The 26,791-nt window shown below is 35.3% G+C and overlaps 2 protein-coding genes across 4 annotated transcripts; one reads left to right on the forward strand and one right to left on the reverse strand.

The window, feature by feature from the left end:
* Positions 1-5,825: 5,825 nt before the first annotated feature.
* LOC143247008 (uncharacterized) lies at positions 5,826-13,392 on the forward strand. Of its 2 annotated transcripts, XM_076494306.1 has the most exons (4): positions 5,826-6,060; positions 9,086-9,520; positions 11,746-11,892; positions 12,492-13,392. In XM_076494306.1, the coding sequence occupies exons 1-4, from the start codon at positions 5,883-5,885 to the stop codon at positions 12,533-12,535; spliced, it is 804 nt and encodes a 267-aa protein (XP_076350421.1). In that variant the 5' UTR covers positions 5,826-5,882; the 3' UTR covers positions 12,536-13,392. The 2 variants fall into 2 exon arrangements, with proteins under 2 accessions (XP_076350421.1, XP_076350422.1); XM_076494307.1 differs by lacking the exon at positions 11,746-11,892.
* Positions 13,393-17,376: 3,984 nt separating this feature from the next.
* LOC143246088 (borealin-like) lies at positions 17,377-26,047 on the reverse strand. 2 transcript variants are annotated; one of them, XM_076492303.1, is made up of 9 exons: positions 25,953-26,047; positions 25,678-25,778; positions 23,155-23,372; positions 22,087-22,120; positions 21,275-21,374; positions 20,641-20,698; positions 20,191-20,365; positions 19,340-19,477; positions 17,377-17,880 (listed from the first exon to the last, which is right to left on the reverse strand). In XM_076492303.1, exons 3-7 carry the CDS (start codon positions 23,365-23,367, stop codon positions 20,294-20,296), a joined length of 477 nt encoding a protein of 158 aa, XP_076348418.1. In that variant the 5' UTR covers positions 23,368-23,372; positions 25,678-25,778; positions 25,953-26,047; the 3' UTR covers positions 17,377-17,880; positions 19,340-19,477; positions 20,191-20,293. The 2 variants fall into 2 exon arrangements, with proteins under 2 accessions (XP_076348418.1, XP_076348419.1); XM_076492304.1 differs by lacking the exons at positions 25,678-25,778; positions 25,953-26,047 and adding an exon at positions 25,380-25,517.
* Positions 26,048-26,791: the final 744 nt, after the last annotated feature.

The raw sequence follows: 26,791 nt of genomic DNA on the forward strand, positions 1-26,791 counted from the left end.
AGAATTTTCTAAACTACGTTTGAATAGCGTATTGTCAGTTGTTTTTTCCCTGAGGACAGGTCTTTGTATTATATCACAATAAAGATGAAATATACGAACTTTTAACTAACGTTTCGTGACTCTAGTTCTCTTTTCGTAAATAAAGGTTGAAAAATACAGCTTGGCGAACCACTAGGAAATTCAGACCGGATGTAGATGTTATCTCGAGCGGCTGACCCATACCTCCTACTCACTCAAACAGGCCCTAATCAAATCACTTTCACGATCCTACAGGCATGACCTCAGATGTTGGGGCAGCGTCGAACAAAATTACTAGTTAATTTCTATAATAAAAATACATCACTAGATGCAGTGAGGTTTTGTTACAGGCACTTTGCTCTCTTTTCAAAAACACACACACAGAAAGAATCACCAGCAGCAGAAAGAAAAACATCATTAGTTCTGTTTCTTTTATCACTATTTTATTTTAGTAGCATGGCTTGGTGTGACAAATAAACTCAGAGAAAGTGAGAGTTCTTTGGTTCTGAAAAAGCCCTGGTCAGGTGGGTAAGGCGTTTGACTCGTAATCCGAGGGTCGCGGGTTCAATTCCGATTGCACAAAAAATGCTCGCACTTTCAGCCGTGGGGACGTTATAATGTGACGGTCAATCCCACTATTCGTTGGTAAAAGAGTAGCCCAAGAGTTGGCGGTGGGTGGCGATGACTAGCTGCATTCCCTCTAGTCTTACACTGCTAAATTAGGGACGGTTAGCGGAGATAGCCCTCGAGTAGCTTTGCGCGAAATTCAAAACAAACAAACTTGTTATTGAGCTACAAAGGTTTCGAGGAATTCGATTCTTTGTTATTCACCCTCACCTAACTCTGTAGCAAGTTGTGTATTGGATAATGTATAAAAATAAATGAATTATTGAAATTCTAATAAAAACAAAACGTTTCACTAAGAAACGACAAGCTCATACACAATTCCATCATAAGGATCTGAGTTTTTAGTTTTATTTTTTATGTTTCATCTCTCGTTTTTCACTCGGGGTTATAAAACCTAAGATGTTATCATTGATGGCTTGTTTAATGAAAAGGTTCCCCACCCAAGGGAGTAGGTTCCACAAGTGTATCCCCTTTGTGGTGATGTACTTGTGGTGCATTGTTATCTGACCCTGTATATGTTATTCAACCAGTAACCAGTTCACCGAACTTTATTTATCCACAACAGTGATTCAAAAGTATATGTAATCTGATGTCCTTGCTCCACGAACATTGCATCCTACAACTCTTATTTTCCACATGTGATATTATCTATCTTTCACAGCATAATTTTCGTAGTTAATACCTTAACCTACATATCTCCCACCTTTGGGAAGTTCATTCACTTGGCAGAGGTATGAGAAGTAAGTTAGTTTCTTTTTTAACGAAACGAGAAAATGTGCGTCATAAACATATCCATTACGACCCAGGTCCAGGACTTTCGTTCTGGATTACACTTTATGTATTCTCTTGCTTTTCCTGGATGTCATTTTCTTAATTATGGTACATTTTTTGCTTTAAAAGTTTGAAAAATGCTGGGTCCGATCCCCGCTTCCCAAGCTACTGTTTGGTTGAAGACAGGGTGTGACCCTGTGATGACCTGAGAGTTACTTTGAATAACAGGAATCATGTAACATAATAAAGTGTTACAAGTTACTCTTGTTTAGAGTTACTGATTTGGGGTAAAATTTCCCGAAACTGGTTCAACCCATTGTCTATTAGTGAATGGAATGCCATTTTAAGCTTCAAGTGTTGTCATAGCGTTTTGTTAAAGAGCTATTTTATTGAATAATATTCAGGATAATAAGACAGTACTATCAAATTGCATATTCTTAAAATCCTATATAAGTATAGGTTTACCGAGTGATGTAAAAAATCTTTTGAAAGCTTTTTGTTTTTAATACAGTCTAAATAGAATATTAGTTTAATATAAAAGTTTATTTGCGAATTAGTTAGTTATATTATCAAAATTCAGAAACAGTTAAACGTTACTACTTTAGCCAAGAGATGGCGCAGCAAAAGTATTGACAATACTTACATTCTAACTCTAATCATTTAATTTTAAAACATATTTTAGATATATTAGTTATTTTGGAAAATTTCTTTACGACATAAACAAAATAGTTAACACAGTGGTTTAAAATAAATAAATCTGAGTTATTGTTTCTTTTGCTGTTAATGTTAGGCGTAGCACTTAACGCTACTTCGAAGAATTTTCTATTTGTTTGCCACTCAAACGTTATTGAAATGTAATGAGCCATTTGTTATCATTAAAATAAATAAATTAGAATTCTGGTAGCAAAACCTATGGGTTATAAAATTCGTGAGCATACTTTTCGATAGGCCTAATATTATTATTTTTGCTAATTATTTATTAATTATTAATAATTGTTATTATTTGTTATGTAATCAGTTACTGTTTGTTTGTTTTGAATTTCGCGCAAAGTTACTCGAGGACAAAATTGTTTTAGAATTTTAAAGTTTTTTATGTACGTTTACAATTTTAAGACACCTAGCATCCAGCACTTCTGTTTCTTCCCTCGCCTTCTTAGCCATCAACAAACGACTATAATCGCCCCTTTATACTAGTGGAACTGAAACTTACTCCTTATTAGTCTATCGGTTAGACGTCATCAAGTTCACTATGAGACGCTGCGCCAGCTCTCTCTGCATCTCTTCCTATTATTCTGGTTGTTTTAACCGGATCTGACAGGAGAATGTTTTTCCTGATGCTTGCCGCTGGACTATTGTTCTCTCTTTATCTAAGTTTGTGAAGGATCCCACGATTCCTTCTATCGTCCAATTATATTGACTAGTTGTCTCTGTAAGGTCTTAGAGAGGATGGTTAATGCTCGTCTTGTTCGGTTTCTCGAATCAAACAGCCTCCTCTCACCTATCCAGTGTGGGTTCCGTTGATGGCATTCCACCGTCTCAAGAGTAAACATTTTGTTTCCATGTGTTTTACCTTGAAAAGGCTTACAACACTATGTGGAGGTAGAGCATTTTATGAGATATCCACTCCTATAGGTTGCATGGCTAGATACCCATTTTATCCAGAATATTTTACTGAGCAAACGATTCTAAGTTCGTGTGGGTTCTATCCTGTCCCGTTCTTTCTGGTAGGAACATGGACTCTCTCATGGTTTCATCTTGAATGTCGTCCTCTTCAGTATGAAAACCAATGATTCCACTAAACAACTTCTTCCTACTGTTACAAACGGCTTTTACGTTAACGACTTCTACGTTTCTTGTCATTCGTCGAACATGAAATTTATTGAGCGACAACTTTGAACTTCTCTAACTCACTTATTGTGATGGACCACAGCAGACAGTTTCGCTTTCTCTTCTTCAAAATCATTTGTGTCTATTTTTGCCGCCGGATTCTGAGCTCCATCTTGGTGATGTTGTTCTTGGGACTTTGTTTGACCTACAGCTGACTTTTGTTCCTCATATTAAGTTGTTTCGGATCGAGTTCATAAGGGCACTGACCATCCTCTATCTTGTATTCCATCTATTTGGGCTCAGCATGGCCAGGGGGTTAAGGCGTTCGACTCGTAATCTGAGGGTCGCGGGTTCGAATCCCGATCGCACCATGCCCGCTCGCCATTTCAGCCGTGGGGCATTATAATGTAACGGTCAATTCCAGTATTTGTTGGTAAAAAATAGCCCAAGAGTTGGTGGTGATGACTAACTACCCTTCCTCTAGTCTTACAGTGCCAAATTAGGGATGGCTAGTGCAGATAGCCCTCGAGCAACTTTGCGCGAAATTCGAAACAAACATACAAACAACCAAGTAAGAGTTTGTACACTGAGTCCTACCAACCTCCTCTTCAGCTTACATGTTTGCAACTTTCTTTACAATACGCTATCAGCCTTCAATCCTAACCATGGCATCCCACCTGGGTTGTGTCTTCCTACCTTAGTAGGCTGAACTATACACTTTCAGAATAGCTAGTCTGCATTCCCCTCCACTTATCCAGGCACAGCTGGTTGGATGATTTTGCTGAATTTAATGATCAGCCCATGGTTTGTCATCATTCTCACTTGTAATTTTTCTTCGAATCATCTGATGAAGGCAGCTACTCTTCCGTATTGGAAGAATCATCTTCTAGTTGCTGAACATCTTTCAAACCATTCTTCTGTTTCCGTTTTTACAGATTATTTTAAATCAGGTGACTTTGTGGGCTCTGCCATGGTTTGTTGTGGTTCAGTTACTGTTCACTGAATCTCCTGTACAGTTTCTTTATTCGCTGCCGAGTTATATAATATACCACTTATTTTGCTTTCAATCACATAGAAACTAAGCAGGACACTAACTGTATAATTTACACAGCTCCCTTCTGGATTTGGAATCGCTCAAGGTAATTTTTTTACCTGTTCTCTTAAACATTGTTAAACGACAAGCTCAATTTTCTCTGTTATCTGCTTTTATCCATTTATTCTGTATATCTGGCTATGTCGGTATTCTAGGGATTGAGTAAGCTGACATTCAACTATGTCCGTTTGTCCTGATGCTACCACACCTTTGGCTGTCTTGTACATAGACTTTGGTTTAATCATGACTCTGCTTTACTCTTTACTGATTGTTTGGTGCTGTTGGTGTAGTTGCTTTACGCCAATAAACTTCAAACAGCAAACCAATCGAGGCTTCGCTTCGCGTGAAAAATTTTATAACATCCTTTCCAGATCAAATCTACTGTTGTCGTTTGGCCATCTAATTTCCATAAGTATCGAAAAGAGGAAGTTGTCTTGACCAGGCTACGCATTAGTCACAATAACGAACATTTTACTGTCGTGTCGTTGTTACGAATGTGAATAGAGACACCATATCAAACGTATTTTATAATGGTTTACCTCTGATTTTAGACGTTTTACTTCAATGTAATTTGTTACCCAATTTTAAAACATTGTTTAGCGTTTAACTTATTTTCCTTTTACAGTTTATGGCTTTTACTTACGGCATTTTAGTACAGTGAACAAATCATGACAATTACAACTGTTATAGTTCTATAATATAATATTTGTTTGACGCAGGTAGATCAGCTACTTTAAGCCAATAAACGCTAAGCAACCAAACAACTAACCACAAAGAAATTGTGAGGACTACACTACACTGATGGACTGTGGACTAAATGGTTCTAACCACAAAACATGTATAATTACTATAAAGGATGGTAAATTTACAAAGTAAATCGGAAAAATAATTACAATGACTAAAGCGACGTCTGGATGTAGACGTTTCCAAATGCCTTGGTTTTCATAGATCCATTTCATCTGATTATTTTAGTAATGAGTTAAAGAGGTCTTGGGAAAATAACTTGTGTATTATACAAAATACATGTTTAAAATATTACTCTAAAATTAAAATTCTAATTTTAAGTTCATAATGGAGTAATTGAGATAAATGTGATCAAATTATTTGCACTCAAAGGTATCTGCATCGTTTTGTTAGGCCTAATAAATAATAACTTTCTATTATTACCGCAATAAGAAAATCAGTGTAGGTGTACATAAACTTGTATAAACAATAAAGCTAGTTACAAATTTCTTACAGAAATAGATGTTTTTTGTTTGTTTTTCCACACTTTATACTTGAACTCGTAAGTATTTTCTAGTTTGAAAAGGTAGTTCAGGCCTCCTATTTAGAAACTCGACTTTTATCCACAAATTATGTGTTAAAATTGCATTGTCTGTTTAATGGGACAGTCTCGAATAAGTATGTTGCTTAGCAACTGTTTATCAAGAAGAGATAAGAAGAGATATGACTGTGTTCTAACTACCTGACGTGATGTATTTCAAAACTATATAACGGTAGCTCTCATCTGTATATCAGATTATACGCCAATATAGTTTAAACGTTTATGCAAATTTTGTATGATTTCAAGATAATGTGGAAAATTATTTTTGTTATCTGGGCAATCTTGAAAATGCCTCAAGTCTTTACTCGTGAGCTTGAGGTACTTGTAGGACCAGGACAAAATGGCTTCCAATTTTTACAGTCTAACCACCACCTTGCCAATACAAAATATCCATTGAAATGTAAGTAAGGTAAATGTACGGACGTTTGTTTTAACCCTGAAAATATATAACCTTCCGAGTCTGTAGTAATATTTTCAGTTGGTTAATTCAACATACGTTTTCGGTAATTAACGCAGTTCGGCTTTTTTTTTTGTTGTTGTTGTTGTTAAAAGGAAAAGCGTACAGTGTATAATTTTATTGGATGCTTTAGGCTTAGTTCTTTTATTAGGTTTATAACATAAATGTGTATATTTTACGTATATGTATAATATGTACCTTGTATATTATATACAAATTGTTATGTGTAAAATAACAAAAATAAGTATTATTGTAAATTAATATCCTAAAATATTTTAAATAAATGAATAATGCTTATTATAACTGAAAAAGTATGATATTCTTTTGTTTATTTTCTAGTCTAAAAATAAAGGGGTGTTTGATATCATGCGAGTAGAATTGTGATTACTGATATATTTAGATTAACTCATATTTGTTTTGAATTTCGCACAAAGCTACTCGAGGGCTATCTGTGCTAGCCGTCCCTAATTTAGCAGTGTAAGACTAGAGGGAAGGCAGCTAGTCATCACCACCCACCGCCAACTCTTGGGCTACTCTTTTACCAACGAATAGTTGGATTGACCGCACATTATAACGCCCCCACGGCTGGGAGGGCGAGCATGTTTGGCGCGACGTGGATGCGAACCCGCGACCCTCAGATTACGAGTCGCACGTCTTAACGCGCTTGGCCATGCAGGGCCATATTAACTTATAAAGAAGTTTCAAAATTATTTTTCACGCAGTAAATACCGTACGAATGTTGCTGATAGTAAAAATGAAGGACAAAAATACAACACGAAACCGTAGTCATTGTAAACTTCAAACGCTATACAAAAGTGTGATTCTTTATGTGCTCGGCCCGACATGGCCAGGTGGGTTAAGGCGCTCGACTCGTAATTCGAGGGTCGTGGGTTTGAATCCCCGTCGCATCAAACATGCCCTTTCAGCAGTGAGGGCGTTATAATTTTACGGCCAGTCCCACTAAAAGAGTAGCTCAAGAGTTGGCGGTGGGTGGTGATGACTAGCTGTCTTCCCTCTAGTCTTACACTACTAAATTAGGGACGGCTAGCGCAGATAGCCCTCGAGTAGTCTTGCGCGAAATTCAAAAACCAAGCCAAACCTTTATGTGCTCCAACGAATAATGTCCAACCCCATTAACACGCAGAAAAACATAACGTGTGGCATCAGACGAGGGTGAGATCAACTTCCGAACCTCGTGTCACTTCCTAAGGGTGGACGCTTGGTGACAGTCGGTTCAGCGATTCGCCAGGAAATTGATCATTTTGTAAAAAAATTTTTCTCTCGCACTGTTTTAGTGATAAACATTGTGAAACAGAATCATTTTGGTATATTTTCTTTATATATTTATTATTTTCCGCTGGTCCTTCCTAATTTCAAACTGACACTCTAGAGTCTAGACTTTAGACTGAAAGCATATAGTCAACATTGTTCTCTGCCAACTCTTGAGATACTCTAATCCAACTAAACAGTGATGACTGACCATCACTCTTATAACGCACCCATAGTTCCAAAGTGTGGAGCACAACAACGTTCCATAGAGAGAAGAACATCCATAACACGATCCTGGTTTAAACAGTTTTGTTTGTTTGTATTTGTTGTTGTACCTTTCAAATATTTCAAAGCCCGGCATGACCAAGTGTATTAAGGCGTTCGACTCGTAATCCAAGGATCGCGGGTTCGAATCCCCATCGCACCAGACATGCTCGCCCTTTCAGCCGTGGAGGGATTACAATGTGACGGTCAATCCCATTATTAGTTGGATAAAGGAGTAGCCCAAGAATTGGTGTGGGTGGTGATGACTAGCTGCCTTCACCTAGTCTTACATTGCTAAGTTGTCAAACACAAACAAACATACTGTTTTGGCCACAGCGACAATTACACTGTCACCTGTTCCACCTGCTTCATTCAACATTATGCACCTTGTTGATATGACTGAAACTCTGTTTTAGAATGTTGAAGTGACTTCGATACATTTCTTTATGCCAATTCATGCACGTATTGATAGTGTGGCTTAGGTTTCGTGTTGTTTGTAATATCCTTCGAAAACTAGAAACAGTAGATAATATAGTTACAAATACCTTTATGTCGAGTACATTATTTATTTCAACCTATCCTTTATAAGGCTAAAATTGGAGTTTTGATACCTGTGGTGAACAGAGCAAAGATAGCCTATTGTGTAGCTTCGCGCTCGACAGTAAACAAACAATGAATGTTGTTCGTTTTTGGGCTTGATTCTATTGTAATACAATCTTTACTGCCTGACGAAAGACGCGTGCGCGAAACGTTGCATAAACTGTGTGTATAAATAAATATTCCACTCAAACGTGTTAATTTATACCTCATTACCTTGTATCCAAGTAAACAAACAACCCGTGCAACCATGACACTTGCGCAGCCTGGTGTCAGTAAATGTCACTACGATAGACAAGAGTGAAGCTTCGTTTCAGTATATCTTTCAAAAATTAAAAACAAAGTTTCATTGTATCTTAGATGTTAAGACACTAAGATATAAAGGCCTCGAATAGTGATGTTACTTATTTCCGTTTATAATATAAACAAAAATAAATTCGAAGTTTTAACCATGAATGGACAATAATATAACTAAATAATTCCTTTAAGTTTAACAATACTTTGGCTTTAGCGAATATTGTTGCTGGGTCTAATTGTTCTGTCCGCCATTAAAACAATAGAAAGTCTATAAACTTACAACACAGGGTGGACACAGAAAGTAGACCAAGGTGGCTTTTCTCGAGAAAAACTGCCAAATAGAATAAACAAAACTAATTATTCTATTCATTGGGTGGGTTTTACGTTCGAACACGAACCAAGCCTTTCTATTTGAAATATACGTTTATTTTATTTTCCTTGTTTTTGTTGTTTTATGTAGCAAAATATAAATATTAAAAACTCTATTTCAGTTTTTATTTGTTTGTGAGCTTACGTTTTCTGTGTTGTTTTTTTCTTTCAGATTACATGGATGAGCTATGTACTTCAAACACATCAGCTGTTATAGAAGTGTCCACAGACGGTTACAGTTCTTCCGGTATTCTAAACCTAAGCAAGAACGAAAACGTGAAATCAGGATTTGTCTGTAACGTAACAATTCTAACAGAGCCATTATATCAAATCCAAGTAGCTTTTCGCAGTATTAACATTAAAAGCTACACCAACAACGGGATATCCCATATATGCAGAAATTATATTAGAATCATTGCCAACGAAAGCTCGAAATCCAGTAACTACAACAGTAACCCGATTTGTGGAAAAGCTTCGTCCTCTAAAGAGCTTGTATTTCGCTCTTACTCAAATAGCAATGTTATAATTATACAATTCTACAGCGACCCCTATGAAGATAGCTTTTCTTCTACTGGTTTCCAAATGACTTTTACAGTTTTTAATCTGAGTAAGATAAGTATATTTTCTTTAGCTTGTTTGTAATTTCGCCAAAAGTTATACGAGGGCTATCTCCGCTGACCGTCCCTAATTTAGCAGTGTAACACTAGAGGGAAGGCAACTAGTCATCAACATCCACCGCCAACTCTTGGGCTACGCTTTTACAAACGAAGAGTGTAAGTGACTGTCACATTATAACGCCCTCAAGGCCGAAAGGTCGAGCATGTTTTGTGCAACGGGGATTCGAACCCGCGGCCCTCAGATTACTTGTCGAGTGCCTTAACCACCTGGCCATGCTAGTTCTTTATTTTTCAAGCTTCACCTGGTTCTCATTGTTGAGACAGGTTTCACAGTTCTCTCCGGTTACACTCTTTATAGAAAATATAAATACCTATAATTAAAAATGTTTACATTAATATGTTATTGTACATTCTGTCTTTTAAACGTAAAATATTAAATTGTGGCGCTTTATACGCCTTCTTCTCCAACAGGTATGAATCTAGGAATGTCTTCTTCCAGAAGATACGTAACCGGCGTCTAATCACTTCAAAGGTGATAGCGCATATTCAAGAACTATGACGTTCTTGTTATGACGTACGAGTGACGTCAAACAGTAGTGAGCATGCTCTTCTGTCTTAGTAGTTTTGGAATATGGTGCTGAGTGACATGGATTCAGGCCATTGCTTCGGTTGCCTTTAGTGGCATTTACGTGATCGCAAAGTATAATCATAGGAAACGCAAAATGCGCCTTTCATTTTTAACTTCTCGAATGTTTTATTAGACATTCCTTTGTAGAGGTTATTAAATTCTAGATCGCAGATTCGTGCTAATTACGTGAAAAATGGTTTTGCAATATATATTGGACCATTGCTGGTATCACGGCTTCCTAGCAAAATTATCGCTGAAAGGCATATTTTATCTATGTGGTTTCATTCCCTCTAGTTTGTATAGTATGTAGTCCTTGTTTAGGTTTATGCAATAACCGAAAACTAACTGAAAATTTCGAGTGATATTGGGTTTACGCTATGAACCAAACCTCAGTTTGTGTTGTTGGACAATGGAACAAAACAATTTTGAGAAGTATACAAACACCTGAAGGTGAACACAAACAGTGCCACGTGGCGACTGCGGCGAGTGTTTCATAAGTGAGATCTGGAGTCGTTACCCGGACACGAATGGTTTGGTTTGTTTGGAATTTCGCACAAAGCTACACGAGGACTATCTGCGCTACCCGTCCCTAATTTAGCAATGTAAGACTAGAGGGAAGGCAGCTAGTCATCACCACCCACCGCCAACTCTTGGGCTACTCTTTTACCAATGAATAGTAGGATTGACTGTAACCTTATAACGCCCCACGGCTGAAAGGGCGAGACACGAATGGAGCCCACAGAAGACGTAGAAAAATTATATTGAATCATAGCTCAAACATCAGGGACTAGATCCCCGCTGTGGATTTATACGTCCAAATTATAACGTTGTTAGAATTTTTTTTCCTTTCCCGTTATCTCGGGCGTATAAGTGATTTCGTTACGTAGGGCTAAACTTTATAGTCTTAAAGTTGTAACATAACTTCAAGCGTGTGATGTCACGATCAGATCAATGTAATTTTGTTCATTTACATTTGCAGCCCGGCATGGCCAGGTGGTTAAGACACTCGACTTAATCCGAGGGTTGCTGGTTCAAATCTCCGTCACACCAAACATGCTCGCCCTTTAGCTGTGGGGCGTTATAATATTACGGTCAATCCCACTATTCGTTGGTAAAAGAGTAGCCCAAGAGTTGGCGGTGGGTGGTGATGACTAGCTGCCTTTCCCTCTCGTCTTACACTGCTAAATTAGGGACGGCTAGCGCAGATAGCCCTCGTGTAGCCTTGCGCGAAATTCAAACCAAATCATTCACATTTTCGACTTGAACTTTTGCGTGATTGTCTGTTTGTTTGAAGTTAAGCCCAAAGTTACATAATGAGCTATCTGTGTTCTGTCCACCACAAGTATCGAAACTCGGTTTCTAGCGGTATGTCTGTGGACTTACAACGGAACGTTCCGGCAGCACTAAACCCCTGTGTTATAAATGTATTAATTTTGTTTTGCGCAACGGTGGATATGTTTAAGTGCTTTGTTTCTGTCCATTTTGAATACATTAACCCTTAAAATAAAATAAAAATAAAATTCTAAAGAATTTTCGAGACAAATACAAGATTTATGAAGAAAAGTATATGTTGTTTTGGTTTCCTAGCAACCAATGGGACGTGTGAAGGCAAACAAAGATTTCTCTGTACAAACGCTTTCTGTATTTCGGAAGTTTTACTGTGTGACAGCTACAACAACTGTGGCGACTTTAGTGATGAATCCAGGTCATCTTTAGCAGCATGTGACATTAACGGTAAAGTAAATTATAAATCTCTCTAAAATTTAGTTCTAACTCTAACCTAACATGACTATACTATGGATTGGAAGGTCCAAGGTTTGAGCCATGATATTCCGCACTTTAAGCTATTGAAAAATTATAACAATATAGTAAAGCTGCGGCGAGTGTTCTAGAAATCTTGCCCTTTCACGGATCAACAGTTTTAAAATTAGTAACATTGCGTGGTGTCTTTCGAAATTGCTTCGTTGGTTTGAATTTCGCGCACAGCTACACGAGGGCTATCTGCGCTACCCGTCCCCAATTTAGCAGTGTAAAACTAGAGGGAAGGTAGCTAGTCATCACTACTCTTTTACCAATGAAAAGTGGGATTGACTATCACATTATAACGCTCCCACGGCTGAAAGGGCGAACATATTTGGGGCGACCGGGATTCGAACCCGCGACCCTCAGATTACGAGTTGAACGCCGTAACCCACCTTGCCATGGCGGGCCGATGAAGTATGAGATAAAACCTGAATGTTATTGACTTTTGTTTATCTTTTTGATGTATATTTCTTTGTCTAATATTCACACATGCTTCTCTATTAACGTTGTTCATTTTGTATCTTTCACAGATTTCCCGGTTTATCTCGAATCAAGACCAAACGTTTTATCATAATAATATTTGGCACCTTAACACTTATCTTATTCATCGGATGTATACTTCTTTTCCGAATTCAGAACAAACTGATTCCTTCCTGTTTACGGGTTCGAAGGTCCCAATCAGAACCTGCCAGAAGATGGCGCTTTATGGGCTCCAACAACGCTCAAGAAAGTGTCTCGACGGTTTCTTTGTCTGTCAGTAATTCCCAAGCTCGAACGGACAATTTTGTCAGTAATTCAATGTTACGATGTGAACGGCCACCTTCGTATCAAGACGCGATTAGAGCGCCACCTCCTCTCTTTACTGCTATCAGTGCCCAACAAATAAACAATGACAGTGTTCAAGCGTAATTGTCAAAATAAAAGTGTTTCCCTCTGATACACATAATATGCACATATTATTAAAATAAACAACATTTTGAAGGCCATGAGTGAGAAAAAAAATGAAACTCCTAGACTATACCGTTATGTTAAACAATGATATGCTACTGATATGGGCCCGGCATGGCCAAGCGCGTTAAGGCGTTCGACTCGTAATCCGAGGGTCGCGGGTTCGTATCTCGGTCGCACCAAACATGCTCGCCCTCCCAGCCGTGGGGGCGTTATAATGTGCGGTCAATCCAACTATTCGTTGGTAAAAGAGTAGCCCAAGAGTTGGCGGTGGGTGGTGATAAACAGCTGCCTTCCCTCTAGTCTTACACTGCTAACTTAGGGACGGCTAGCACAGATAGCCCTCGAGTAGCTTTGCGCGAAATTCAAAACAAACAAGCTACTGATATGTGTATGTCTGATGTCCATATTATATTCACATAATTACTTACAGGTCAACCGATAACACCATACGCCACAGTAGATATATGTGACATAGAGGTTCTTGTGAGTTATCGAATGTAAATTTAAAAGTATATGATAATATGTTGGAGCTATCTACGAATTTGGGTTCGGCCTAGCGATTAGCGTGTCAAATTGTGTATCCAAAGGTCCGTGATTCGAGTCTGCACGAGACAGTTGCACAACATGGAATTTACCAGCCCGAAACGAGATAGACCTCCAACTCTTCACTATACAAGAAGACAGAGCGTAGAGAGACAACAACATGTGGTGGTCAATAGACGTATTACGTCACACGTTCTTGGCCAAGTTTTGTGTGTGGCATAAGAACTAGTAAAACAACAATGAATAAAACAAAAGAAACCCAGAAGATGCTTCGTTGTTGTATTATGACAGGGGCCAGGTGTGGTCTGATGTTTTGTGTGGCTAAATTATAGTTTTATGTTCCGCACTTTGGATTCATATTGTATATATATGATCACAAACATATTTCTATATACATAGTTAAACAATATTTATTGTTTACTGTCCTGTATTGTGCATTATATTGTTTAGTAGCTATAGAAAATTCGAATAATAACCTTAATCAGTCCACATAGATACTGTAAATAGATGTATTATTTGTTGTTGTTTTTGTAAATTATTAAAATAATTGTAAAGAATTACTTCTAAATCCATGCTTGAATGTAATTTCTAAATAATTGTACCACGTTTGTTTGTTTTTTCATAAAATAACAAATTATTTGAGCGTGTTTTTCACCTTTTATGAACTGTTTGGACCGGCATGGCCAGGTGGGTTATGGCGTTCGACTCGTAATCCGAGGGTCGCGGGTTCGAATCTCGGTCGCACCAAACATGCTTGCCCTTTCAACTGTTGGGGCGTTATAATGTGACGGTCAATCTCGGTATTCGTTGGTAAAAGAGTAGCCCAAGAATTGGCGGTGGGTGGTGATGACTAGCTGCCTTCCCTCTAGTCTTACACTGTTAAATTAGGGACGGCTAGCGCAGATAGCCCTCGAGTAGCTTTGTGTGAAATTCAAAACAAACAATGAACTGTTTATATGATCACGTAAATGCCTGTTGCTGAAAGTGTAAACATAATCGTATGTGAAATACATTTGGATGTATAATACATTAATACTGAACCAAAGATCATTCTATATTTACTATAAATATTATCTTACTTCCGTTATATTTTTTTAAAAAATATCTATTGCATATTCACTTATCTATGTGCCTGTATGCCTTCAAGACATAAGTTTTTTTATCTATGATAATAAACGCATGTATTCTATAGTTGTATCAGTCGTCACTTCTATAGATCCTCAATAAAGTTTGATAGAGTATCTCTAGTCCTAACAATAATAGGGGAGAAAAACTCGAAATTTATATGGGCTCGTTCCTTCCCTGAAAGAGGAGGGGTCAAACAAATGGCCAAAGTAACAGAAGTTTCTCTCTCTAGATGGCTTTACCCCAGTAAAACGAAGAGTAATTGTCTACGCCCCTCGCTATCACAGCTAAATTAGGGACGGCTAGCGCAGATAGCTTTCGTGTATCCATGCGCGAAATTCAGACTGAAACAAATACTGTTAAAATGATCAAGAAGTTACGCAATTAAGTAAATTAGAACTTTCTATTGGTTGTAAATTATGTAATCTAAAACGTCACTAAGTTCGAGTAGCGAATTAACAGAGAGATAAAGTGATAGAAGGCGATAATGAAGTTCAGTTATTGGGTTATGTGCAGTTCGAGAACTTAGTTATTCTCTGTTGCAATTAAGAAATTACAACTTATTTATATTAAAATTTGAATTTTATATTAAATATTAATTTCAACTTTCATTGATGAAAAATTATAATAAAGTAATTTAATAATATTTGAACGTAACTTCGCAAAAGTCGTGACATGCGCACTTTAACCCGCCTGTATGATATGGTTAATTAACATAAACTGATTGTAACAAGAACGCTCTTCGGTGTTACAGATATACTGTAATATCAAGACTTACGTCACTTTGATATTTATCGTCACGGGGTTTGCGTAAAGTCGCAGATGGTCAGAATTCTTTTGAATATACCCAGTATTTAAATTGGTATTTGAGTAGGCCTTAAGGCCTTCAGAAACAATATAAAATCAGAAAGATAAGTAGTTTTACAAATAAAATAAAATAAAACTACATCTTTTGCAGGTAATGTAATGATAACATTCCTGTTACTGATGGTGATATGGTGTTTTAACCAGAACCTCTTCAGTTCGTGCGAAGATGTGAAACTGTTCAGGTTTATTTTGGAATTTCGCGCAAAGCTACACGAGGGCTATCTGCGCTGTTAAGGTATCATGGTTTGGAGGGAAAAAGATAAAATCGTCGTTGTCGTCTGTCTCTGAATATATCCAAGTTTGAATTTATTACGATGTTGAGGCTAATGCTGTGGATGCCAGAGTCTTTGAAAATACTCACAATGACAAAGGTGAAGTCAACTTATGACATGCGCGAGTGGATATGTCACCGCAAATGATAAAGGTAACCTTCCAGACGGATAGTGAAAGACGTTTATGCAGACCAACTGAACAGTTTCATAACAATCAAGTTGGATGAGGGTGCTTTTCTGGACACTACAACTGGAGTTGTTCTTCCCAGGAAAACGTGTGTATTGTTTTTAGTCGTGTTGGCCATTTGCCATAGAGACAACCGATTGTTGAAAGACACTTGTAAGAAAGGAGTGAATGTATATTAGCGATCTGAAAAGTCAGTTTGATGTTAAATACTAAACTGTGTTATAAATGTGGCACGCTTGCTACGTCTAAAATCGCGTTCATGGGACACGCTGAGTTGATTAGGTCAGTATAAGGTCAAATGAGACAAAAATGGGAACTTTAATTACACTGGGGAACACTTTTTCAGTAACTTTGAGTTGCATTGGATATTTTAACTGATTCTGATGGAGTTTTAGGCGCTGATTTCAAATCTGAAATTAGTTTTTCTCTACAAGCTCTAGTTTGTATGCAATTTGAGGTTAATGAAATTGTACAAATGTGAACTTGCGTAAACCATGTATAAGCATTTTCACGTCCATTTTTTGAACAGCCACCTTGATAAGTTCCCTGACAACCTGGGGGCTGTGAGTAACGAACAAGGAGAACGATTCCATCAAGACCTAAAGGTCATGGAAGAACGCTACCAAGGGCGCTGGGACAAAAGTATGATGGCTGACTACTGCTGGAGCATTAAACGAGATTGTCCAGATGAAGTGTACAAACGCAGAAGTTACAAACGCAAATTCCTACCTGAATAAAATACACAAACAAATTGATAAGCTATTCCTATAATTTCCTATAATAATGAAAAATTAAAAAATAAATGAAAATGTCAAATTGCATAAAATCTGTAGCTTGCAGACAAAAACCGACTTCAGATTTGAAATCAACACACTCAAATTGACTATAAAAAGGTCTTTTTTTAAATGCAGCAAAATGAGTGTTCCCCAGTGTTATCGGTATTGCATGATCCACTTTTAAAACAATTAATCGACCATTCTAAAGGCTCGTTTCGATACTTAAGACCTAACATTCAAAGTGAACTACTTGACTGTCTCTCCCGGCATGGCCAAGTGTGTTAAGGCGTTCGACTCGTAATCCGAGGGTCGCACCAAACATGATTGCCCTTTCAGGCGTGGGGGCGTTATAATGTAACGGTCAATCCCACTGTTCGTTGGTAAAAGAGTAGCCCAAAAGTTGGCGGTGGGTGTTGCCTTCCCTCTAGTCTTACACTGTTAAATTAGGGACGGCTAGCACAGATAACCCTCGAGTAGCTTTGTGCGAAATTCAAAAAAGAAACATTTGTGTGAATTAATATCATTTGAAAATCCTTAAAACTTAAAAAAGTTTCAAAACATGTTAGTGTTTTCCAGAAGCCTACAAACCGTTTGTTTTTTTATTTATCATTAATCATTGAAGCTCACAAATATGTTGCGGAAAAAAAAAAAAACATTCACCAAACCAGTTGACATCAAGACGACACACACTGGATGCTGGAAAAAAAGATTCATCAATTGTAATAATGCTGGTTTTATTCACACACTGACAGGTTTCGAATCACAGAATATATATAGAGTTGTACTCCACTGACAAACTTATACAAAATGATGTAATTTCACAAATATTTTTACTTTAAACAGAAAAGGAAACAAGAGCTATAAGTATCACATAATGCTGTGTCGCACCACGAAACTTTGAATCATTTTTGTTTCGGGTATTTACCTTCTCTTTTTGTGGTGGGAAAAGATAAAAATATGAATTATGTCTTATACTTCATAAATTAAACTACCTTGACGTACTCGAGATTAATCAATTAGAAAACAAACCAGAAATATGCTTAAAAGTCTAAAAAACAAAGAAATGCATGTTGAGTTAAGACTTTGGAAGTTGTATCAGTTGTGATATCTTCTGTTGAACAATAAACAGTTCATTTTTAAGGGAGTGGCTGAGGTTTGGCACAAAATCCTCTGTTGATTCCTTTGGAAGATTGACGACCTGGTAATGAACGTAACAAATAGTAGTGTTAACATCCTTTACTGTTACTTTGAATTTAGAATATATATCACAGTCTACTCATGATTTTACCAAATTATGACCAAGTGTGATGGAAAAAATAAAACATACAATCTTGCACTAAAATCTACAAAACCTGTTTTAAAAGATACATGAAAAGCATTATTACACTGAATAGTGTTAAACATGAGAGGAATTAGGCTTAGCATGAAAATATTGGATGTAAAAGCAATATGGTGCAGATAAAATTTGCTTGAAAAAGCTTAACTTCCACAACATTTTGGAGTTGGGCATTTCATCAGTTAACATCTGAACGTTCTTACTACAAACCTCATCAGGTTTGTTCTGGAAATTAAGTACAAGGCTACACAATGAACTATCTGTGCTGTGAACACCAGGAATATCGAAACCCATTATCTAGAGTTGTATTATCAGACATACATCTCTGATACCACCTGATGATGGACTTAGGCCTAAAACATGGAGATAGTTTGTGTGAATGCCACTTGTGAACAGTTAATAATTTGTTGTAACCATAATAGGCAGATTGCAGTTTAAAAAAAAAAATTACTGGAAATCATATTGGTCTCTGAATTTATCTTACTGAACTAATTCTATAGCTCTTCCTTCTGAACTAACCAATCAATGTTCAACCATCTAAGTAGATTTTTATAAAGTTTCTGGCTTCTAAGAAAGGTTGTTACAAAATATGAAACATGAAGCGTACTGCTTCATGTTTCTGAAGCTTCAAAATTATATTTTGAGAAATCTTTGCAAACGTTTTTTCTAACTTATAATTTGTATAAAAAAACCGAATGTGAACTCTTACGCTAATCCAATTTAGCACTTCGAATGTAGCAGCAACATTTTGAGGTTTAACATCAACTTTCATTACTATTACTTAAAAAACAAAACAAAGATTAAATTATTCCTTGAGATTATTTATCAAACAACAGTGCCAACAAAACCACTTTCTATGTAGTACCAAAACAGTTATCCAGAACTATCAGCTGAAAAGAAAGTTTTAAGTTAACTAAACAAGTAACCATGGCCAGATGGTTAAGGCACTTGACTTGTAACCTGAGAGTAGAGAGTTCAACTCCACCTCACGCCAAACATTTTCGCCCTTTCGGCCGTGGGGGCATTATAAAGTGACGGTCAATCCCACTATTCATTGATAAAAGAGTAGCCTAAGAGTTGGTGGTGGGTGGTGATGACCAGCTGTCTACCCTCTAGTCTTACACTGCAAAATTAGAGAAGGTTAGCACAGATGGTCCTCGAGTAGCTTTGTGCAAAATTCAAAAAATAAACCAAACAAGCAACCTTTGGGTTAAACATAATAATTCCAAATAATGTGAAAAAAAAAACGTATTAAGAACATAGTTCCTTATATGACGCTTTTAACAACAAAAAAAACTTATAACAACAAAACAACATTCACCGTTCCATCTCCCAAGGAAACAGTAACACCAGTTTTTTATTTTGGACATCTAATGTATTCTGTAGTGGACTGCCACCTAGAGACATGATGATTTCTCCAGCTTTCGGTTGTCGTAGGACTGCTAAACTAAGGGGGAGCCTATAAAGTTTAAAATAAATCATGAATTGTTTAAATAAACAACATAAATGTGTAAAATACAGTGTAGTTTAATTGTGGTTGTCTAAAAACTTGATTCAATATAATTCTGTCCATTCTATGTCTTATATGTTAACCAGCTATTAACACTCCCTTCTGGGAAAGTCATGAGACTTTACTTTCTGCTAATAAACTTGGAAACAATTTCACAACTAAACCAAATGAATTGTATTTATTGTTTTATTACAATAATTTATGAGTGTAACAAAACTTCAATGATAAGAATACAGTAAGTACATTCAAACAAAGATAACCGAATTTATTAAAATGGCTAGTTGTCATAACAATAGAAAATCTCAGACAAGCTACAAACTCTCTAACAAGACAAGATGTTTTGCAGAGACAGAACACTGCAGGACATGACGTATGTTCATTATGTAGCCATGTAAAGCATACCATCACCCACCATTATGTTCACTGAATGAAAGTGTCATAAACTGACACAAACGTTTCTTTAGAAAGTACCATTTGTAATTAACATTAAGTCAACTAACTGGTAACAGCATACTTCAACTGGCCTATGCTAACGATACAAGTTTTATGGGTTTTACTTGCTGAAGCTTATGAGAAAGATAACGTTATCACCGAGAGGAAATGGTTCCAGTGTACATATCTTACAGCAATGTGAATTGTTATAAACAAGAAAAAGACAATACCTTGGATCAAACTTTGGCGTGACCGCGGGAGTATTGTGAACAGCTTCCACAGACTTCACGTTCTTTGTGTTTAGAGGGGTAGCAGATTGTTTCTGAACATTCATTAAGGCCTTTCGTGATGACCTTGTGATCCTCTGGGTTTTAGCAGACTGGGTAGCTGACTTAGGGGCTGCCCCTAAGGAAAGTTGTACCAAAACAAAAAATTTTCTTGTTATAAATAAGTTATATTTCTGCCAGTTATGTAAATTAATTTATTCTGTAACATCATACAAAACACAGATATGCTTCCACTGGATTATTATTGAATACTCAGATAAATGAAAGTTTTATTTTATTTTACCTACTCTATCTTTAAAACCTGATTTCTACTACACATGTAATAGATTATAAATTTTTCAATCAAACACCATATGGTGGGAAACTGAATGTATTCCAACATCAAACACGTACCTTCCTTTTAGTTGGAAGAGGATTTTCTTCTGTCTTGCTGGACTTTGTTGATGTCTCGCTATTACCAAAATACATTCCAGTAAATTACATGAGGAACAAACGTAGATTCTTAACAATACCAGATGTTTTGAATAAATACATCTGTCCAAAGACTGTTAACACATCGTCACTACTGTAACATAACCTAGGCTACACATGATAATGTAAAATAAATTCCAAGTTTACGAAATAAAAAAAATTCATTAACATCAGTACAACTTTGTCTCCACGTCTAATTTTGTTCAATGATGTACAAGTGAACTGTCCAACTGGTTATCAGTGAGGCATTTGGTCAAACCACTAACCTACACTAAAACAAATACAGGGATTATTTCTAATATCCGAGATGTCCCATACATACGAGCATGACAAGTTTTTAACTAACTAAAATGAAAATCGTTATGTTTTTTGAAGAAGTAAAACATTTAAATGCATCATTTATAACATTCAAGATTTATGTTGGCCATTTTGGATGCAACATAAAGGGTGTCTACATACATTCTTGTTTAAAGATGTTCCATATTTTGTTACAAATGTGTTATCATGTAAGGTCGTGTTCTTCTAGTACGTGTACAAACACCCGAGTGTAAATTACCTGGATATTGTTGAAACTACAGATGTGACATTGTTTGTAACTTCTCCAATTGACTTGTCAACTCTCTTAGCACAATGAGAATCTACTGAACCACCTTGATCTAATAGCAAATAATATACCTTTAATTATATACCACAAGCATATAATTGTTACAAAAAATATACCTTAATTACATACCACAAGCATATAATTGTTGCAAAAAATATACCTTAATTACATACCACAAGCATATAATTGTTGCAAAAAATATACCTTAATTACATACCACAAGCATATAATTGTTGCAAAAATATACTTTAATTATATACCACAAGCATATAATTGTTGCAAAAATATACCTTTAATTACATATCACAAGCATATAATTGTTACAAAAAATATACCTTTAATTACATATCACAAGCATATAATTGTTAGCAAGTTTACAAAGTAGTGAAATAAATATAACATAATTTTTTAAATGATAAAATCATTTTGTAATCATAAACTATACTGTTCTATAATATAAGCTTTGGAAGAGAGCTAACAAATCTTAACAAATCAATTCTAGTTAAGAAAACCATGAGTATTGGATACAAAACAATGTAAGTTGTAACATATACAATTACTGTAACATTAAATGGTACCTGTACTCAAAGTGTCTTCCACAGTTTGTAATTGTAATTAGTTCTCTTCTCCCCATATTTAATATCAGTAATTACAATTAAACTTGCAATTCCAAATAATTAAGTAGAAGTAAATAAATCCACTTAAACAGAAAATTATTTTTCCAGATTTTGTTTTATTATGGAAACTGAACAAAACACACTTACCTACAAAATCCTTGAATTTCATTTCTCTCAATTTCTGGAAAACAAATGAGCAAAACTGTGTGTGTGAAAACAATCATAGGTAATTACACAACATAGAACTGAGGAACAACAGATCTATATCCTGTTTTCATCAACATAAAAAGTTAACATAACTCTCGTAGTTTGTTTTGGTGAGAAAGTAACCTTAAGGTAAAGGGGCTTTTAAAAGAGTTATGTCATTTACTAAAACCAAAGACAAAATGTAATTGTTAGGTTAATATTTCTTTTGGATCAGAAGTTTCAAAACAACTGAACTGTGAAAAATCATATGCTTTTCTCAATCCAAACAAATTCCAAGTCATCAGCCTATTAGTTTTTCCCCCCAAAATATTCAATGAGTAGATTCTTAATTATGAGAAAATAATAAAGTGACATTTTAGTTTTCTTTAAGTATTTTCACTTTTAATTGTTATTTAATTTTATGTTTCTAACAGTGACCCACTTTATTTTTTAAAAATAAACCTTAAATAAACACTTTCAGTTTTACTAGCTCAATTAGAAAAAAACAAAACCATCTTCTATTATCAAGATAAAATTTTTAAGATGCAAAAATGAATGACATTTTTCAAATAAATAAACATAGATATGTAAACATTTCGTGTTGACTATTCTGGATTATACATGGTTTTTCGGAAAGTCACTGTGCACTTATATATTTATTAACAGACATGTTTCAATATAGAATACAGGAGGTAAATATAAATGACAATTATAAACAATGTTAAAAGTGACCCCCGTTGGCATCAATACAGGTCTGGATCCTTCTTATTTTGTTTCTAAACACCGCTGTCAGTTGCTGGCTTGAAATAGACTGAATAAAATATGATTACAAACTGCACAGTGACTTTCCGAACACCCTGTATAAGTGGATTTGGATAAGGTGCAGTTAGATACTGCAGACATTTATCCAGGTATCTTATCATTGAAGTGTTCATTGATGGACCAACATGAAGTGCATAAGTGATGTGGACAAATGTCTATGCAACGCACACATTAAAAAAAACAAAAATTGTATAGAGCTGATCTTACCTTCGGAAGTTTCATAATTTCTCGTTGATATAAGAAAGTTATAGCACTGCAAAGTTTTTCCATCTCACTGTTTGTTTTGTTTATCCGAATTTGGACTTGTGAATCAAAATCTTCGAGAAAACTGGAAATCTTGATTTTTCTCTCTTCTGTTTGAGAGTCACCTCCTGACTTTTTGTTTCTTGAATAACTTTTAGCCTTCCGTTTGCTAGGCATTATATCTGTAATTGATAAAAATGTAATTTAATTGTTACCACATCATGAACTCACTCACTTTGCAATTTATAACTCTTACTGTTTAGCAATGTATACAATATTCAATACGTCCTACAAAAAACAGCTAATCTGTTCAAATAAATGAATCATCATGGCACATTTTTTTTACCTTCAATGGAGTTCCTTTTATGATGGGTTTAAAGGGTGTGTCCAACTTGTGGACTTCTCTTGACATTTACTTTGGTTCTGAGATCAGGAAGAACTGAGAATGAGGACAATTTTATCTTGGGAAAAGGAAAGGAATTATTGTGAGCATCCTGCTACATCAGAAAGAACTGAGAATGAGGACAATTTTATCTTGGGAAAAGGAAAGGAATTATTGTGAGCATCCTGCTACATCAGGAAGAACTGAGAATGAGGACAATTTTATCTCAGGAAAAGGAAAGGAATTATTGTGAGCATCTTGCTACACCAGGAAGAACTCAAAATGAGGACAATTTTATCTTGGGAAAAGGAAAGGAATTATTGTGAGCATCCTGCTACATCAGGAAGAACTGAGAATGAAGACAATTTTATCTCGGGGAAAAAAAAAGAAATTATTGTGAGCATACTGCTACATCAGGAAGAACTGAGAATGAGGACAATTTTATCTTGGGAAAAGGAAAGGAATTATTGTGAGCATCCTGCTACATCAGGAAGAACTGAGAATGAGGACAATTTCATCTTGGGAAAAGATAAGAAATGTGGGTGGGTGTATTATTGTGATTTACTAGATTACTCAACAAATCTGTAGGATGTAGGCCTCTGATTTCTTTGCCCTGTATCGTGAAGTAAACACAAATTTAAAATATTCTAACAGGATAGATTGAATGATTTGTCATGACCAGTACGTGAAGCCACTACCAGATGGAAACATACGAAAAGAATTAATGACATGCTGAACAATAACCAATGGATTTTAAAATTTTTATATTTTCTTTTCCTCGGGATTTGGTGGTAAATGAAAGTGCCTCATAGAATCAAATGGTTGTTTTATTGTAAGAATATTAAAACATCTCTTCAGAACTGAAAAAAACAAACAAACTTAGTCCGCAACCTTAAACAAAGATATTAAAATTACTAAATTATCTTGTAAATATAACTTAACATTATAAACTTGTGTACAGAAATACAAACCCTAAATTTGCAACAACATACATAATGCTTCATTATAGTCTTGTCAGAAAATACCATATGGTTCACGGACAGGTAGGTCACAGGGGTTAACATACCAGGCTTAGACTTAAGTCACAATATTCTACTAATCATACTCAGCAGTTCAGTTGAAAACTATGATTGCTGGTCATGTTACTTTTTAAACACAGCAGTTCAAAATATGATGCTTTTAATTCTAATAAATAACTATTGATATCAATGCATTTATGGAAAGTACAATCATGTTGCAAAAACTATATAACTGATGCCATTCTATTTAAACCTGAGGAATGTTTAACATGTGGTTTTAACATTAATTAATTTAGTACAAAGACGTGACCAAAGTCAATGTAAATACAAGAGAGTAGGAATGACTTTTACACTCTTTACTGTAACTTAACTTTCATTTTCAGTGCACTTTGTAACTTACAAGCCTACTTAGGTTCACTCAATGGTTTAATATTTGCATACTTCCTACATTAGAATTTAAACCAACTCTACAACAGTTGTAACACAAGTAGTGTAGACATCATTATGTCAACAGTATGTTTTACTTTTATAAGTATTATGCAATGTTTAGTTAGCTGACAATATTAGAAAAGGTATGGGAAGAGAGATCTACTAATACTATTCAGTTTGATGACAAAGAAAACACACACACACATATCATGGAATAAAGTAAATAAGTAATATTTGCTTAGCCTAGACCAAAGCTGGGCATCTACCCAATCAATGTAAATTGTATTTGTGAGTGACCGGTGTAATTTAACTAATTTTAAGACAGTAGATTTGTTTAACTGGACATATTTTTGCATTACCTTAACTTAATATAAGCCTCTACGGTTAATTCAAGATTTGTCATCCAATGATACCGATAAAATAACAGCTTTCCACCTATTGAAATTTCGCTTTTTTAGGTTTTTAATTTTAAGCTTCTTTCCAACTTCAGCTAACCTACGCCTTTGTGACCGCTAAATAATCAATTCTTTTAAACTAAACAGCCAGCAACAACAAATCTTATCTTTTTATGAATACATATCATTGTTATTTTGTTATATTTGTTTCAATTTTTTAATGAATCATTTATAAAATATCTCATTTGATATCAAAACTCACCTGCTTTGTTTTTCCCAACTTCAAATTCGTTATATTTTTCTTAAAAGCCAATCACTTTCATCCATTCACAAACGTCATGACAAAGTTACACTGAGGGAGCGCTAGGTAAAAAAGGAAAATATATTTTGTTTAAAATTATCTTTTTTATTAATGAACCATAATTGAAGTTACTACTTTTAAGAAATTTTAATTTTAAATGAAAAGTATTTGGTTTTAAAAATATCTTTGATCCAATTAGTTTAAAATATAATTACGGACTTATTTCAATGACTCACGAAAATAATTTTCCATCGAAAACCACTGAACAAAACTGCAGTATATTTCTTGTGCATTAATTCAACCATTTATGGGTTTAGAAAGTGGTTATAACTATGTCATGACTAGTAAATATTTTATATTTTATTAATTATCAGGAAAATGAATGTAATTTGAATTAAAATAATCTTACTAAACATGTTATATATTATCTTACTCATTTCTGTGTTTTTGCAGTGTTTAATTCATGGTATTGCATTTTATATTAAATTTAACGGATTTAATTGAAATATTTTTTTAAATTTTTGTGAAATTCCTATAACGTATCAAAGTATCATGTTGAAAGATATGTGTGATAGACATATTTTTTTGGAAATATAAAAGAAGGTAAAGATATTTGGAATTTTAATTTGTTTGGTAATATACAAAATTATACTGGTGCTGTACTGTATGTTATTTAAGTATAATTTTGTGTTTCTAGTTTTTCTACACCTTTAGACACTGGTGTAGTTTTGAGAAGAGTAGTTCATAAAAATAGTGGATTATAACTGTTGTTTTTAATATTTTTATTTTATTTTTAGTGTAGTAGAAGGAACAGTCTCGATAAATAAAAAAAAACTCTTTGTTGCCCTTGAGTTTTATGTTAAACTAGACCGGATTTTATCTGATGCATAATTTATACAACCAAATAAACAGTTCTAAGAATTTTATATGCAAAAACGGCTCGTTTGGGTTGAGAAAATATTTTACACAGAAGAGCGAACAACGTTTCGACCTTCTTCGGTCATCGTCAGGTTCACCTGTTTATATTCTCAACCCAAACGAGCCGTTTTTGCATATAAATTTCTCAACAAGTGGG

Source organism: Tachypleus tridentatus, chromosome 3 (genome assembly GCF_004210375.1).
Source record: "Tachypleus tridentatus isolate NWPU-2018 chromosome 3, ASM421037v1, whole genome shotgun sequence".
Classification (NCBI taxonomy): Eukaryota; Metazoa; Arthropoda; class Merostomata; order Xiphosura; family Limulidae; genus Tachypleus; species Tachypleus tridentatus.